Source organism: Cibotium barometz, chromosome 64 (assembly GCF_041138505.1).
Source record: "Cibotium barometz isolate CiBa-2024 chromosome 64, ASM4113850v1, whole genome shotgun sequence".
In the NCBI taxonomy this organism is placed as follows: domain Eukaryota; kingdom Viridiplantae; phylum Streptophyta; class Polypodiopsida; order Cyatheales; family Cibotiaceae; genus Cibotium; species Cibotium barometz.
This window is the reverse complement of record NC_141109.1, coordinates 25,503,131-25,520,594: the sequence shown is the minus strand read 5'-3', so window position 1 is coordinate 25,520,594 and position 17,464 is coordinate 25,503,131. Positions and strand designations below refer to the sequence as shown.

The window sequence follows — 17,464 nt, the reverse complement described above, 5'->3', positions numbered from 1 at the left end:
GTGTTTGGCCTATGCACATGTGCCTTCACAGAGAGGGACAAAGCTGGATGATAAGGCTATCAAATGCATATTTTTGGGATGCAGTGCAGAGAGCAGAGGTTATAGACTTTATGAGCCCTCATCACGTAGGGTGGTTGTCATTAGAGATGTTATCTTTGATGAGACATCCTCTATGCCTTTGCGGGATTGCAAAATGCAGTCCACACTTGGTGTCTCGGACATTGATGACAGTCTTGTGCCATTGCTTGGTTCCGATGCCTCTGATGATGCACCACAGGGATACACTCCTCCACATACTGCTCATTTACAGCCCATCACGCAGTCCTTACAGCCACCTGTTGTGACACAGATGCCACATGCTCTTGAGGATGTTGTGGAAGAGGCAGTAGAGCAGGAATTGGCTGACATAAGACAGCCTAAAAGAGCTCCTCGTTGGTTCTTTGAAACTTTGAAGGACAACAAGTTAGATGCTCCTTTGCCAGCCCGTACGAGAGCTGCAGCCAAAAGAGATTTGGCAAACTCGGTTGCTCATGCTTTGATTGCTACAACATGTGATGAGCCTGTTTGTCACAGAGATGCCTTTTCAAATAAGTTGTGGATGCAAGCCATGCAAGATGAATTGAACTCCATTCATGCCAATCAAACATGGGAGTTATGTGACTTGCCTGCAGGTAAACATGCCGTGGGGACTAAGTGGGTTTACAAAGTGAAGAGGAAAGCTGATGGTTCAGTTGACAGGTACAAAGCTCGTCTTGTGGCCAAAGGCTATGCTCAGAAAGAGGGCATTGATTATGAAGAGACCTTTGCTCCCACTTCACATATCACCACCATTAGATGTGTTATTGCCGTGGCTGCCCACAATAATTGAAAAGTGCATCAGTTGGATATCAAGATAGCATTTCTCAATGGTCTATTGGCAGAGGAAGTCTATGCTGCACAACCTCCTGGCTTTGAGGTTGTAGGTTCTGAAAAAAGGGTATGCCGGCTTAAGAAAGCCTTGTATGGATTGAAGCAGGCACCTCGGGCTTGGTATGACAAGATTCACACTCATTTGCTCAGCCTTGGTTTTCAGAATAGTCCCACATAGGTGACTTTATATATCCGCAAGAGGGGGGCAGATTTGCTGATTTTGATCCTCTATGTGGATGACATGATTCTCACTGGGCCACATCCCAAGAAAATTGCAGATTTTAAACGGGAATTACAGCAATCATTTGCTCTTACTGATCTTGGCCAGTTGCAGTATTATTTGGGCATACAATTTGCTCGGACTGAGGGGGGGATTATCATGTCACAATCCAAGTACATTGGGCAGCTCTTACAGAGATTTCAGTTTGAGGACTGCAAACCCGTCTCCACCCCATTAGAGACTGGTTTTCGTTTCTCTGCTGAAGATACCAGTGGACCTTGTGATGCTACCTCTTATCATCAGCAAGCAGTTGGTTGTTTACTTTACTTGTGTCATACTCGGCCGGACTTGCAGTACGTGGTCTCCAAGTTGAGCAGGTTTATGCACAGTCCCACTCATCACCATTGGCATGCAGTGAAACGTGTCTTCAGATATATCAAAGGCACACAACACTTGGGCCTTTTTTACAAGGCTGATTCTTCACTTATCATGCATGGGTTCAGTGATAGTGATTGGGCTGGTTGCTATGATACACGCCGATCCCATAGTGGCAATTGTTTCATGCTTGGCTCTTCATGCATCTCTTGGTTCAGCAAGAAGCAAGCGACAGTTGCCACATAGTTGTGAGGCTGAGTACGGGGCAGCTTTCACAGCTACAGTAGAGTGTGTTTGGCTACGGAAACTACTTGCAGATCTTCTAGTTGGTCAGACTACTCCTACAGTCATTCTTACTGACAGTCAGAGTGCTTTGGCTATTGCACGAAATCCTGTGTTTCATGCTCGCACGAAACACATTGAGGTTCATTGCCACTATGTCAGAGAGCGATGGTCAAATGGTGACATTCAGTTGTCTTACATTCCCACTGAAGACAACTTGGCAGATCTCTTCACGAAGGCTCTCCCGCGACCAAAGTTTGAGGCTTTTCGACAAGCTTTACACTTGGTACCATTTGTTACGTGATCTGCTACTCTGTAAAGTCATAGGTTGCTATAGCCATATTGGACGAATTTGTGCAACCATAACCTTTAGTCTTCAGGTATCTTGAGACGTTTCCAGGATACTTCAGCCCATACCGTCGAGGGGGGTTATCCATAGGTGTCACTCATTCCTTGGTATGTGCCTTGTAGGCCTAGATATTATCAGTTAGGACCTATGGTACAGTTAGTACTAGTTCCAATTGGGACGCCTAGTACATGTATGACACCCAGTTAGGGGTTCATCATATTAGGTGTATCTTTTGTACTCTTCATCATTTCAGCAATAGATCTTCTACAGCACGCTTTGCTTCTTGCCTCCGTCTCTTGTTGCTTCCGTTGTCCACTCCACCCAACACATTGATTTGGTTGTTGATTACCAGATTCGACGGGAGCTTCCTGATGAGGTTGTTGAGCTCATGTTTGCAGAGGACTCTTTGGGAGGCAGGATTGCGTATCTTGTGGTTTCTGCAGCATGCGAAGGATCTTGGACTCTTTTACGCAGGAGGGGGATTGATTGATGGATGGAGTCAGACTCCACTGTCCACGGTTGGAGTGGCTCAGTTTGGGGAGGAGAGCCAGACACGAGGACCTTGACATCAGGCTACAATTTTTTCCTTGGCTCAAGAGCAGTTTTATGGAGCAGTGAGAGGCAACCATCTATTGTCTTGTCGTCGACAGAGGCAGAGTACCGGGTTGCTTGTGGTGTTACTTGCGAGGTGGTGAGGTTGGAGAGGTTGCTTGGTAGGATTGGGTTTCCACTGGTGGAACCCATGGTCATCCAGAGGCATTTTGTTCGTGAAAAGATCGTTGCTGATGACATCTTGCTAGAGTTCTGTTCGACGGAGGACAGTGTGGTGGACCTCTTCACGAAGTCTCTATCTCAGGCTTTGCTCCGGCGGCACTCTAGCTCCTTGGGGTTGGTTCCACATCCAAGAGCTGAGAGGGGGTGTTAGCAGTCATCTCCTGTCTGTATATTTACACCAGGGCCTCTGTTGTGGGTGTGCCCACCCGATTTAGGTGTTTTCTCATTTTTCCCCACTCTCCATATTTTTTCCCTATTTTTCCTATTTTTTACCAGGTGTGGGAGAATGTTCCGTGGCTCCTGGCTGATCCAGACACTGGCCGACTGCTGGTCTGGGTGTATTGGATGCTGGCCGACTGCCCGTACTGGTCCCCGACTTGTCCTGCGTGCTGGCCAACTCTGAGAAGCTGGCCGACTGGGGACATGGCTGGTCGTGCACATTTTGGTCCTGTCGGCTGTCTTTTGAGGAGGCCGACTGCTCATGTGGGGCCATATAAAATGGCCCCTTGCTCCCCCACTTGTTGTATTCAGTATTCGGGATTTTCTTGTGTATATATTTTGTCTTCATCTCCGCTGCATATTATGACAGCAGAACCCCAAAATATTGCATGTATGTATGCTACTGATCACAATGTGAAACACTGCAAGTAGCTCTCTGAAGACTTGCAAAAGTATTGAAAGGAGTAGGGATAGAGATTATTTTTTGTAATTTCTGCAATCTTGCTTAACGTATTTCGATGCCGGTACCACCGATGAGTAGCTTGAAGACACTCCTGCATGCACCTCTATTCTCAGTTCAGCTTTGTTTTGGGACAAGCTAAAATTTTGCAGAGGTGTTTTGGAGGCCCAAACAAACTTCGATTTCGACGATTTTTGGCTTGGGAAACTCGGGAAGAGACAAGGAACACAGTGGGGGGAAAAAAATAAATCTCTTTTTTTTTTCCTTTTTCCAAAATGGGAGCTGCAATGGTGGTGCCACCAGATGAGCTGGGTGGCGGTGGGCGGCCATGGGATAAACCACCACAAATTGGACGGCACTGGGCAGAAATACCCAAATCGAAAAATTGAAAAGGGGGATGGTTAATTGGACTGCCGACATGTTCGTGTGTGTACGCAGCTTCATGGAGCGGGCTATGGAAGATGGCCAGGCTGACTTGTAGAGTGGCTCTATTTTCCTACTTCTCCTAGTTCCAATAGAGCTTTGCAAATGAAGGCCTATAAGGGGTCTTCTGAAGAGACCAAGGTAGGGAGAGGAGGTGGTTGAAGCTGCAAACTGCCACCACATAAAAAAACGGGCTGCTTCAGGTGAGTTGCTACTACATATGTGAGTCCCCAGAATCACAGAACATAACGTCCTAATACGAAATGTTGGAGAGATGCTACATTCAAACACATAAATCCACACACACACACGCGCGCGCGCGCACACACACACACACACACACACACACACACACACACACAAAGTAGTATAGTCGTGAGAGTACAAGGAGAGGCACACAATATAGTTGTAGATTACATGATAAGTGCCAAAAGTACAATATAAGATGAACCCTATAATGAAATAAGGGTGGGTTCACACCTAGAGTGCACGGGAAAATGGAGGGTAAAAAGTGCCCCAGCTGGTCCTACTGGACTTCACCCATCATTGCCATGACATAGATGTCTACACGCTATAGTCACATCTTACAATGTAGGATAAAACTTGTGGACTGTGATCGAGTCGAAAGCCATACGATACAACACTATTTTTGGAAATCAGTCTTACCAATTGGCTTTTCTGTGCTAAGCAGCTATGCCAAGGGTCAAGGGGTGCATACCTTATTGTTGTGATATTTAAAGTTTTATGCTAGGGAGAGGTCTTTATATCAAATACAGGATTTGAAGCCACCTTACAAAGATCATGGGTGCATCATTACAAGATATTTTCTTTTTGTTGTTAATGGAAAACCCGTGCCTTCCTGTTGTCATTAAAACAGGGTCTGAAGGGAAGCTTTCTTTCCCTTATCAGAGAGATGGAATGATCAATTCTCTGCATGCTCTATCTAATGCTCCTGGTGGGAAGACATTGACTCAATTGGCTGCAACTATTTGCCTTTTCCTCATGTCATACTATACAGAAGACGGTATGCTTTGCTCATCCTTTGAATGGCTTCTCTTCAGCCTTTCTCTAGAATTTTTTTATAACTCAAGTCTTTTTACCTAAACTAGCAGGAAACGAGGAGGTACGCACTTCTGTATTATCAGCTTTAGGAATGTGGATTTCTCGGGCTGGAGATTTGGTCCATGAAGGTGCAACAGCATTTTTCATGGCCGGGTTAAAGGAGAAAGAAAATCTACGGCGGTCTCATTTGCGGTGCCTTCGGCTGGCATTCAAGAACTCCTACTTTTGTATAAAGGTGCATTTGATTTCAACTTTTTGGTGTGGAGTTTTGCTACACTTCTCTTACTCCATTCTCAGCATTTAGTTGGTGAGTTCTTACAGTACATACGAATGTGCAGATGCATTCATTGCTAGAGTTGCTTCTAACTCTGAGTAAAAATTGGGCAACTAAGCCTTCGCAACGAGTGGACAGTATCTACGCTCTTCTGATATTGTTTCAGATTGCTTCAGTTGATGTCAAAGCTGGTAATCTCGTAGTCTTTTTCTCAATGATCCCTTAGTTTTTTGTTTAAAATTCGAAATACCTTTCTTTATCAAGGTTTTGGTAGCGTCTTTCTTGCATTTAAACAATTAATGATATGAGTTAATCTTGTTGATCCTGACAAAGATAGACCTCTAGAATGTAACACTAAAGAAAACAATGATATTTAGTTGCATGCTATGTTTGATGCTGTTTATCAGATGATAGGATTGCAAAAGAGAGGCTCTGGGCACTTGTGTTACAGAAGGAGTCTACCATCTTTTCTACTTCATTGGTAATGATCTCAACTATGTTTTGATATGAGAGTATATTGTCTTTTAATTTCTATTTAAAAGTGCTGAAAAGAGCTTTGTTTTAAGATATGCCTTGCTCTTTGCTTGTTACCATTAGTTGATAAAAGGCACAATCTTGCAGGTAGGCAAACTGCAGGGGGAAGATTGTGTTGCTCTTGTAGAGCTAATGGAAGTTATTATTTTGAAGCACTCTTCAAGGTCTCTATTTTATTTTTCCACAGTTTTTAAGTCACTCAAATGTGAATAGGTGAAATTTGCAAAATAAGTTCATGTTGTAATCTTAGCGAGAGAGAGCTTACGAGTGAGTTTTTTGCAGATTGTCTGAGTATGAGGAAGGAAGCCAACAGATTTTTCAGGTGAATGTATTGTTGGGGTTATTGTATATAAGGTGGGTTGTTATGCAAGTTCTCACGTCGCCCCGGCTCATGGGCTTTTGTTGTTGACATTACAGCTTATTGTCCAATTCCTCTGGCATTCTTTGGTAGACGTGCGGAGAACTGCCTTTGAAGCAGTTTACCGCATCCATTCTGCTTCAGCGAAATTCTCAGAAAACTTGTTTGATGGCTTTTCACTATGGCTTCCTTTCTTTGAAGATCAAATGGGAGCTCTTAAACTGAGGTGAAAACAGCTGTAGTGCCTAGACTTTTCTGAAGATAAGCCCTTCTATTGTACTTAACAATGCTTTTGTTCTGTGGTTTATGGCAGTGACACAGAGATTACAACGGATGGATTGCCTGCTATAATGCCCAACTGCGAATCAATAGCAAAGGCTTTGATTGTTTTGGCTGTGCCTGAAATGTTTTCTGATTGCAAAAATAGTGCCCGGCTTTTGTTAGCCTGTCATCATCAGTGCATTGTAAGAGGTCGCCAATCAAATGCAGTTTGGAAGGTAATGGTCAAATATTTTTTCATTCACAAGCATCCCTGCTTTGAGGTTCTCTTCTTGAGCCCTAATCATGAACTCCTTCTAATGGCCTCATTAGATTGATGGTCCTATTTTACCTTTAGCATCCCTTTAAAGAGAGAAAATATGGAATATGGATCATGGTTCCGTGCACAGCTTAAGCATGTGCAGTGGTGACATTTGTTTTTCTCTTGATTTATTGGCTGTTTGAGCGACTTCCCCGGTCCAATAACAAGACTTGTATGTCAGCATGCTGAACCAAAATTTCTTGGGGTGTATCAACCCTCATGCCCATGATTGGTTATAAAGCGTTTTGAGCCCACGATGCTTCATCTCAATCCCATGGGGCCCTAAGACAAAAAGGAAAGCAGCTTGTCAAAGACTCGTCACCATATCTGCTCAATGATGCTTTGATTTTATCATTGGTCCCAGTTCATTGAAAATGGAACATGGATTATGATGCATTATGCAGTTGTCTTCTTTGCAGCTCATCTACATGAGTCTTGTCTGGTTTTGGCATTCTTTGTCAAATGAAGTAACACACATTTTCTTTCTTAGTAATTTTGTATCTGGCAAGAGTAATTTTACTGCCTTACAAATGATGTAACACCTATTTTACTTTTTAGTATTTTGTCTACTTGAGCAGAGATTTCTAGCGCACAGCATGTGATACAATATATAAATTTGTTGTATATTGGAGTTTCAAAGTTAAATACGGTGAGGCAAGGAATCCACTATCTTGGGAAGATGGTGATGTGATATTTGATTGCTGGTCTGAATTGATCGGGGCAATAGATTGGAGTGCCATGCTAAAAGCATATGCTACTTGTCATCTACACTTGAAAGCAGGGCTTCAACGTTTGAAAAGCAACAGGGTTTTCACAAAATGAAATTTGTGGCACATCATAAGGCTATGCTATGTGCAAACCTCAATAAGATGCCATGTCTGGCTTGTGTGGAGCCCTGGCAGGTCTGGCCGAATGAGAGAGAGAGTGAGCATGGAAAAGAGGGGCATAGTGCATGTGTATTCTCTCTTGAAACTCAAACACCGTAATTGCCAAATTTAAGCACAAGCCTAGAGGTTTGATACTACTGTTAACAAGCTTTACGAAACCTCAGTTCTACAGAGAACATTTTTTGAGACTTTCTGACAAGGGGTCCATTGAGCGCCGATGGTACTTACAGATGCGCTGATAGAGATTGGCCAATGGAGACTATCTTCTCAGCCTTAGGTTGAGTAAGGATCTCCTTAGGGTTGAGTAAGGTACAGCTGAGGGCATCCCACGAGATGCACATATATGCAGAGTATGCAGCACTGGTGAGGTGGAGGACGAGGAGCACTATTTGTTTTTCAGATGCCTTCCCTACTATGAGCTTCTAGGGAGATATCATTGTCTTTTCCAGGACGGATTTTGCCACTTCTCATTGGTTATGCAGTATGAAGATTAGAGATGTGTAGGCATGCATTTACTGGAGCTTCGCTGTCACCACAGAGAGGTCATGCTGAGGCATCATTCTGAGAGAGCCAGCGTGGCGCCTCCCAGATTTCCATCTCAGATTTTTTTGGGTCATAGCAGGTGTCACTAGTAAGTGAGTGCGATCCCTTTTGAGAGACAAGATGTCTCAGATCTTGGAGGCCTCTTCCCTCCACCCGGCAGCTGCAGATCCAAGGTATCTTTTGATGAGATGGCGAGCTCTCATCACAGTGGGGAGGTGTTAGGATTGCGTTGTGCTCTATTCTGGAGGAGGATGGTATCATTGTATGACCACATATTGTCATCATGTAGCATCACATGGATGCTTCAGCTTATGTAGCTAGTCTCGTACAGTTTTTCTTTTCCATGGTTCAAATTTCATCAAGGATACATTATACTATCTTTTTAGTCTCATAGACCCTTTGGGTCTTTTGAAGACGTTAATCTCTCTCTCTCTCTCTCTCACTTTGATCATCCGGTGACTTTGAGGGTGCTCATCGAAGCAAATAGACTCAATGGTAACAGTGCTTTGTTGACTTCGAAAAACCTTTGCCATGCTTCCACAAGATTGCAAGTGCAAAAAGGGTGGCTGAATTGGAGTTCTACATGATCTAATGCTTGCCATTGAAATATTGTATGAAGGGGTTAAATGCCATGTGCATGGACAATAGAATCTTAGAGATGCTTAGGAGTGACATTGATGTGAAATAAGAGTGCCTTGTCTAACCTACTTTTTTGGATTCTGCATTAAGAGGCTTGAAGCCATGTTGCTTGACTTTGCTATGCTAGAGAATACCTAGGCTATTGTTACAACCCCACGGATCTCTTAAACGGAAAACACGAGTGGTTAGTACAAACCCCCTAAGAGGGGTGCAGGCTTGCTCAACTCCCAACCTTAGGTTCTATGCTTTGAACCACCCTGGAGTCAGAGGCTGAGGCTCCAATACCACGAACCATGCCAGTCAGCACTGGTATACCACCAGCGCTTGCCTGCTGAGGCCTTCGGCATGACCGTCCATGATCAGTTGAATCCAATCATGACCACTAATCTAAAGATTAGCACTAGGTACATATCATGCTTCCCTCCTTAAGACATTTCCACCCTTGAAAATAAGCAAGGGAAACAATTGATAATTGACTCCATAATTTGGTTCACCATGTCTACTCTTTCCACTCATAACTCTGCCATAGGAACTTGCTAAAACTTCAACCATTGTTCCTGCAACTATCTCAAGGGAACTAAAACATACCCACTCGAACTAGAGTCGTGAGGAACACAACAATCCCTCAATCCAGCTCCCAAGGAATCAGATAATCTGACATCACAGAGACAATTGTTGTAGCCAATCAAATTACCTATCCTATCAAGATAGGGTAATTCGTGGTACCTAGGGGATATTAAAATAATACCTTCCCTCTTTGAGAACAACATAACTATCAGATATTTGAACACTCCCATCATAAATGACCTATCAAGACCATGTCCAAGCTAGAACACTCATGATATAACTCTCCTATTGTACCATATCCTCTGCCAAATGCACAATTGTGGAATTGGCTGTACAGGAGGTCAGTTCTTTCTAGGATTACACCTAGAATTGCATCTTCAAGTTCTAATTCTCAAGGGAAACTTGGGTTGACATCCATACCAAACAACATAACTTGTTCAATATTATCATAGGTAGATCTTGACCAATCAAATGATGTCTCGGTGTTGAACTTGTGCAATGTTCCACCGGAACTGATGTATCCTCTTTGCTGCCTGATAGATTGAGAACAATGATCATGAGTAGGAACCTATTGCAGTCAAACGCTGACTGCGTAAAGTATCCAGAAACTTCAAGTCCCAACTCAGCCTACTGTGTCAAGGTAATCAAGATGCAAGTAAAATTTTGCCAACATAAACGCTCTCTATTAGAATTAGTCAAACTAGTATAATCCCACCAGTCAATACCTCGATACACATCTCTGGATAACAGCCATAAAATCTGATAACCTGGACATTTGCCTTGTCAAATGCATGGCCCATAAACCATATATCTTCCACGTCAAAGGTGTGGCTAATAAACTGGACATCTGCCATATCAGAGGCTAGTGCACTCACCCCATGAACTAGGCATCCAACAATTTGGAGTTCTAGATTACTATCCCATCAGAAGCTAAAACATCTGCCTCGATGGAACCCTATAAACCCGCACATTTGTTACATCCTAGTTTCCCATACCACTAGAACCCATCCCAGATATGTCGTACAATCCATCAATCCTTAGCTTGCAAGTCTTCTGAAAGATTTTCTAAGGTTGCTAGTTTTTAGTCGTGTGGACTGTCTGTTATTACTGGCTGACTCATTCTGTCTTGGGACCTGGCCGACTGAGTTTTTTGTCATGGCCAACTATGTATATGATGGCCGAGTGGTTTTTACCCAAACAGTTCTGATGGACCTTAGTGTGCACACATTTACTTTGTAAAGATCCAGATTCATATCATATTTTGCTGATATTGAAATCAATAGGTTTCTCGGAAAGATTTATTCTCCCATGGAGATTCAGTTTGTATGCCGAAAGAAATTGCTAGGGAGAAAACATGGAAAAAATGGGGAAAAATGGAGAAAACTCTTGGGCGGGCACACCCACAACAAAGGCCCTCACTGAGTAATATGTTCAGACGAGATGACTGATAACATCCCCTCTCAGGTCCTGGATGTGGAACCAACCCTAGTGAGATGGAGTGCTGTCGGAGCATCGCCTGAGGTAGAGACTTTCCGCCGCATTGTCCTCCGTCGAACAGAACTCTAGCAAGATGTCATTAGCTGAAATTTTCTCACGAACAAAGTGACTCTGGATGACTGTGGGTTCCTCTTGTGGAAACCCAATCTCGCCAAGCAACCTCCGCAGCCACACAACCTCGCAAGCAGCACCACAAGTAGCCCGGTACTTTGCCTCAATAGAAGACAAGGCAATAGTTGGCTGCCTCTTGCTGCTCCATGAAATAGCTCCTGAGTCGAGGGTAAAACCATAGCCTGATGTAGATCTCCTCGTGTTTGGATCTCCTCCCCAATCTGAGTCACTCCAACCTTGGAGATTGACTCCATCCGTCGTTCACCCTCTAGTGTCATAGAAGAGTCCAAGATCCTTTGTACCCTGCAGATACCGCAAGATCCGCAATCCTGCGTTCCAATGAGTCATCAAAGGCATCTGCATGAATGAGCTCAACAACCCCACTGAAAAGCTCAAGTCCAATCTGGTGTTCAGCAACCAAATCAATGAACCAACAAGCTTCCGATACAAGGAGGCATGAACTTGCTCACAAGGATCATTAATTGTAACTTTGGTATGCCAAGTCTTGGGAACCTGCTGAAGACCATACAAGGCCTTCTGCAACCTGTAAACCATCCCCTTTGATCTCGGAACCTCAAAGCCTGGCTCAACATACACCTCCTCTTGCAAGTCACCATCTGCCACTTGCATGGCTTTCCTCCAAGTCTCCTTGGAAAGAGCTTCCTCAACTGCAGAAGGCGCGTTGTCCCGAATGATAAGACATCAAAGCATAGTTCACTTGTAAAGGCTCCTCTGACTGACGAACGCAAGAATTGGAATGTCCCTGCTTGCTGCCAACATCTGGCAAGCCATCCACCATTTGGTCCTGAAAAGCTTGATGCAGCATATCCACATTCAAGTGGTCATGACGAAACTGCCACAAATCACCTAACTGAGAACTTGTAAGAGAGAGTGCTGAGAGTTTGTAGATCTCATTCTCCACTCTGCCTTCCCATACAACCTGGCCTGTTTCTTTGTCCCGGAGAGCAACAAAATGCTCATCAAACTCCACCCGTATGCGAGCCATGCAAACCTCATGCACTGACAACAGATGAAAACCAAGGGATGGGACATAAAGAACCTGGGAGGAATGCTTCCCCCCTCTGCCATCGGAAACGATCTCTAACCTGCCCTCACTGTGAATAGGGATAGTGGACTTGTCACCAATAAGGATGTGACTTGCGTGCCTTTGAAGATCCTGTAATAACTCTCGGGAAGGAGTCATGTGCCTGGAAGCACCACTATCTAGAATCCAGTCCCGAGTATCCCTAGCGGTGAGTCCAACCGCCTCCCTCCTGCTCAAAGAAGATGAAACTCCGGTGTCCATAATCTCCAAGTGCACAAAAGCTGGAGTCTACGGTTACTGGTGAGGAATCTGCACCTTTCTCGGTACTCCGCTGAGGACATTTCCTCCAATAGTGACCTTTCTCGCCACAATGGTTACAGGTCCGCTCTCCCTTCAAGGCGTCACAATCCGACTCGGGCTCTTGCTCAGAAGACTTCGCCTATGAAGACTTCCCTTTGCCCTTGCGACCATTGGCCAATCAAGGCCTCAGAACCTCCGCCTTGTGGAGGGTTTGTAAAACGCTCTTCCTAGTCCAAGACCATTGGCACAAGCTCCTCCCATTTGATGGTGCTGAGCCTCCCATTGGTGATCAAAGAGGAGTAGAAAGCTGAATATTAAGAGGTCAGAGGAGACAGCAAAGCGATGGCCATGTCCTCTGAAGATATCTCCTTCCCAGCCTGAATAACCTCCTGCTGAAGAGCCTGGAGTTTGTTGATGTGCTCCCGCATCGTCTAAGACTTCGCAGGATTCATCACTCGCATTTGCACTTCCAAGGAATTCCGCTTCATGGGTGATACCCTGTTATACAAAGATGCCAAGTGTTGCCAAATCCCTATGGCCAACGTCATGTGTTTGATATGATTAATCACCTAGGGTGTGCAATTAAGGAAGATGAAAGAATGTACACGGGCATTGACACTATCCCATAATTGTGCCTGAGCCTCCTGTTCTTTCCTAGTAGAGGGTAAAAGCTGCCGTCATTACCTTCCAGATGCCATAGTTGGTTTAGACCAACTGTTGATCCACTGGGAATGTGGGGAGAGTGGGGATCTTCACGTGCTTTTGAGCCATCTCAAGGGTTCACAAGGTCTTGTAAAGGGAGGGTGGGTGGGAAAAAAATGAAGAAGAGGCTGCAAACACTATGCAAGGTGGCTGTCCAATAGTGATGGCCGCCTTCTATCCATTCTCCAAGTCCCGAACAGCCCAAGAAATCTCCAATCAGCACCAAAAAACAGCAAACCCTCAAGCTCCCACTGTCTCCAAATCAAGCCACCTGGGTCTCTAATACCATTTCGGAATGCACAACCGTAAACGAGACAACTGCTGTGAGAAACAAAATGCAGAAGTGTAGAGAGGGAGAAGCTGTATAAACTCTGCTATATACACAAAGATCCGGTGCAAAAAGGAGTGTGGGGGCAAGGGTGGTATTTATACCACGCTACGGTACTAGTCGACGAGCCCAAAAACAGACGGCAGGCTGACTACATGTCCACGATTGGGTAAAAACCAGTCGGCCAGGACAGAATGAGTCGGCCAGCAACAGGCAGCCCCCACGACTAAAAACTAGAGAAAACATGGAAAAAATGGGGGAAAATGGAGAAAACTCCTAGGCGGGCACACCCACAACAAAGGCCCTCACTGAGTAATATGTACAGATAGGAGATGACTGCTAACAGATCCTAGCGTCCTATACCACCAGGATACACTCCAAACAAGACCCCCTTTAGACATACTAGTGGGCTGATCCTTGCTTCGCACGTCTCCTCAAACCTCCAAATTCAAATTATACCCTAACCTCCTTGAACCTCCTCCTCTTCCCAAACCTCCAATTCATGCCACGTGGTAGCTTTGTAAAACTCTTCTTTTATATAATATATAGAAGATTCAGTCAAGAGTGATCAATTCCTTCCCAATCCCGCCTTGACACAACCAGACTCCCACCTGAAGGACACTGACTTTCAAGTTAGTCCCACCACATCAATCGGCCCTCTTATTTTTTCCCATAATTCAGGGCTACCATACATATAGAACACTCGTCCTGGCAATCTTGCCCCAAATAAAGATCATGAAGCTTTCATAAGTGTAGAACACTCATACACGACAACCCTCCCTCAAGTAATACTGTCACCAATTGGCCGACCATTTGGTCCATCTCCAGATTTGTGTCTCGTTCACTTGAGGCCAGGCCGGTGTCTCATGTGAAGGGGCCAGTATTTTTGCATAACATGGAGGTGCCACCCGTGGGTTAGTAGGACTGTGTTCTATCCATGGGATTGTCACGCCATGGAAGAGCCAGTATTTGTGCCATGTCTTGCCTATGGGAGTGTCACTCCATAGGGAGGCTCATGCCTGGATCTGTGTCTTACCTATGGGACTGTCACTCCATAGGAAGACCGGGATTTATGTTTTCTGTCGTGCCATCATTGTGCCCGACAGATGTTTAATACTTGTTCCATGAACGGGAGATATGTCCATGATACTGTTTGCACATGCATTCATGTTTTGCATGTTTGGAATTGTTTTCGCATGACTTGTATTTTTGTGTTTGCCTGTTTGACGTGCCACTTACTGAGCAGGAACGTTTGCCAGTGAGTCGTGAAGTTTGCTCTGTCTTCTGACGAGTTTTGTTGTTGCGTGTGAACAGGTGGTAAGTGTATTGCAATTGTTTATTTTATAGCTTTCTTTCTAACCTTCTTTTTTTATAAGGTTGTAAGTTCACATTCATTAAAGAGTGGGCACCCTCCCAAATATTTAATGATTTCCTTGGTAGGGTGGGCACCCATTATGGGCACCCACGTATGGGTCAAGGTGGGGAGGGAAACCCCTCTCTTAATCTTATGTGTGGGGTGGGTGCATGGCCACCTACCCACCCCTCACCTTGAGATTTTAGAACTGGCCGCCTCCATGCAACTGTGGTGGGCCGCCAGCTGCTTATCATGCACCCTCTTCCATCGCTTAGGAGTGAACCTCCTCTTGCATATATTCAGCTGCGCACAGGCGAATCAGGATCATCTCTCTCCGCTTGTCCTCTCAGACAGCTGCACGCTGGTGGACTGCGCACAAACCTCGTCTCCATTTGCCCTCAGGCGGCTGCGCTTCCCTGCACGGGCAGCCTCCTCCACAGGCGACTGCACAGGCGGATGCGCCCTCCTCAGGCGGCTACGCCCCCTTCCACAGGCTGCTGGGCCTCCAACCCTCCACAGGTGGCTTCTCCCAGGCTCCTCTCCACTCTCCAGGCGGCTACGCACTCTTTCCTCTTGCCAGTAGGCTGCTGTGCCCTGGTTTCCATCTCTAGCAGCTACACTTAGATGCCTTGTGTATTTGTCTTCCACTAGCGAGCTACAGGTAAGTGGATTGAGATTTAAGTAAAGGACTTTGATGTAAATTTGATAAGGGTTACTCTCTGCTGCTAACACCCATTCGGTGCTGGGAACATGGACATCATATGGTTCATTGAACCCATGGAGCATTGTATCTTTTAAATACTCCCAATAATATATCATATATTGAGGGGGGGGGTCGGCCCGTTCCGGCCCCAGTGCTGGTGTCCATTGATCAACATTTCATTTCATTGCAGTTTTTCCGTTGTTATTAAGTTGTCCATTCAAATTGTGATATTTAAGTCGTGCTATTACGCGTGTGGGTGTCCAACGGAGTCTATTCCCACTAGACGGGATCGGTTTCATTGGTATCAGAGCACGGTTATTTTCCTCTTCTTAGTGGGGAAACGAACCTGTGTATTGGACACCCCGCTTCTAGCACAATTAACACAATGGACAGCCAAGGCAACCCTTTGGAAGTGCCTAATTTGAGGGGCCCATCAAGTGTCTCGCGTGGTTCTGATGCTTTACAAGGAAGGTACAAGCCCCTTGAGAGGGTAAAAGATAGTGATTCAAGGGGACAACTGTCTCGAGGAAAGCAGTCATGCAAGAAGTGAATTGGAGCATATGAGAAAGCTTTTGTAGGCGCAAGAGCAAGAGCTGAAATTTTTGCATGAAGATCCCCATGTGCAAAGTGCCATTGAAGCAAGGAAAGCCGATGCAATGGTAGACGTGACTTTTGAGTCCATGGCACGGGAAGTGGGCAAGAAGCCAAGGGAGTTGGCACTTTCCTACCTCCTCCGCAAGGGTGACATCAAAGAGGGGGAAGATGGAGAGCTGAAATTCAGAAATCCACCTCGCTTGAAGCATGGAGATCCTGCATCTCAAAGGTTGAGGTCATTTATGCAAAGGGAAGAGGTGACAGTCACCTCTCGTCATGCATCTTCTCCACAAGGCACAAAGGCTGACAGGTATATGTATGCTAGTGCTCATGGAAGGCATGATGGTCACATGCATTCAGGACATGTATCCCATGGAGGGGGTGACAGGTCTACCACTAGAAGAGCCTTGCCTACTGAGTTGTCAGCCCTATCTGCATGGGCTCCATGGGCCATCATGGAAGTTTCATGAAGCACGGTGGCATGTGCTCCACGAACCTGAGAATCAAATACATGTGACCTTCCTGCATAAGGCAATGTCTCTCCATGGACCCCGTTGGAAAAGGGGAAAAGAAAAAGAGAGGACCATGAGCCTCATGCCAGAAAGCTGAAGGAATTTAAAGTAGGAGACAAATCCGTTAAGTTTGATGTTTTTCATATGGAGCATGATGCTTCCATAGTGTTAGCATTTGTGGCACAGTTTGACATTGCTTTTAGCGATGAGGACTTCACTGAGAAGTCTAAAGTAAGCCATGCTAGCATGTTCTTGAAGGGGACCGCTGCTCATTGGTGGATCACTGAAAAGATCACCAAAGATCCCATTTGTACCTGGAAAGAGTTTAAGGATAGATTTTATGCTCAGTTCTTGTCACCTAATGCGGAGCAAACTCTCACCCAAAAATGGGATAGACTTGAGCAAAGAGATAATGAAAGTGTGCAACAGTATGTCAATAAGTTTTGGAAAGTGTTGCTTGAAGTAACTCCTTTTATGCAAATCAATGAGGATGAAAGAAAGAGGAAGTTTCGCTCCGGATTGCAACCAGCTTATCGTTCGGGCATTGAATTGCACTCGAAACATACTTTGCAACAGCTTATAGCCTCTGCTCTTGCTACGGAGCAATTGGTGCTCAAAATTAAGCAAGATCAAGGCGGTTCAAAGGGCAAAGACAAGGCTGTCCCAAATCTGCAAAAAGGTGAACAGTCACTGAAAAAGAACTTCCGAGAGATCCAGAAGGGAGGTAAAGCTGAAAACACCTCATCTAAAGATCATGGGCCAAAGAAGAACAAATTTGGCTTGACCCCCAAGCAAAGGGAGCAATATGCCAAGGAGGGAAAATGTTTTTCTTGTGGCAGCAAAGAGCACATGTTTCGACACTG

The 17,464-nt window shown here is 45.0% G+C and overlaps 1 protein-coding gene across 2 annotated transcripts in view; it reads left to right on the top strand.

Annotated features, from left to right (window-relative positions):
* ILA (putative protein kinase regulator ILITHYIA) overlaps positions 1–17,464 on the top strand; it is a 93,580-nt gene that overhangs the window by 44,021 nt on the left and 32,095 nt on the right. For both annotated transcript variants that reach the window (XR_015265611.1, XM_086796548.1), the window contains exons 5-12: positions 4,889–5,035; positions 5,124–5,308; positions 5,412–5,538; positions 5,755–5,828; positions 5,969–6,045; positions 6,164–6,203; positions 6,299–6,465; positions 6,553–6,736. Coding sequence is in view for 1 of the 2 variants with exons in the window: in XM_086796548.1 (XP_086652674.1) it covers positions 4,889–5,035; positions 5,124–5,308; positions 5,412–5,538; positions 5,755–5,828; positions 5,969–6,045; positions 6,164–6,203; positions 6,299–6,465; positions 6,553–6,736 (1,001 nt within the window). In the remaining variant the exon portion in view is untranslated. The remainder of the gene's footprint in view (positions 1–4,888; positions 5,036–5,123; positions 5,309–5,411; positions 5,539–5,754; positions 5,829–5,968; positions 6,046–6,163; positions 6,204–6,298; positions 6,466–6,552; positions 6,737–17,464) is intronic.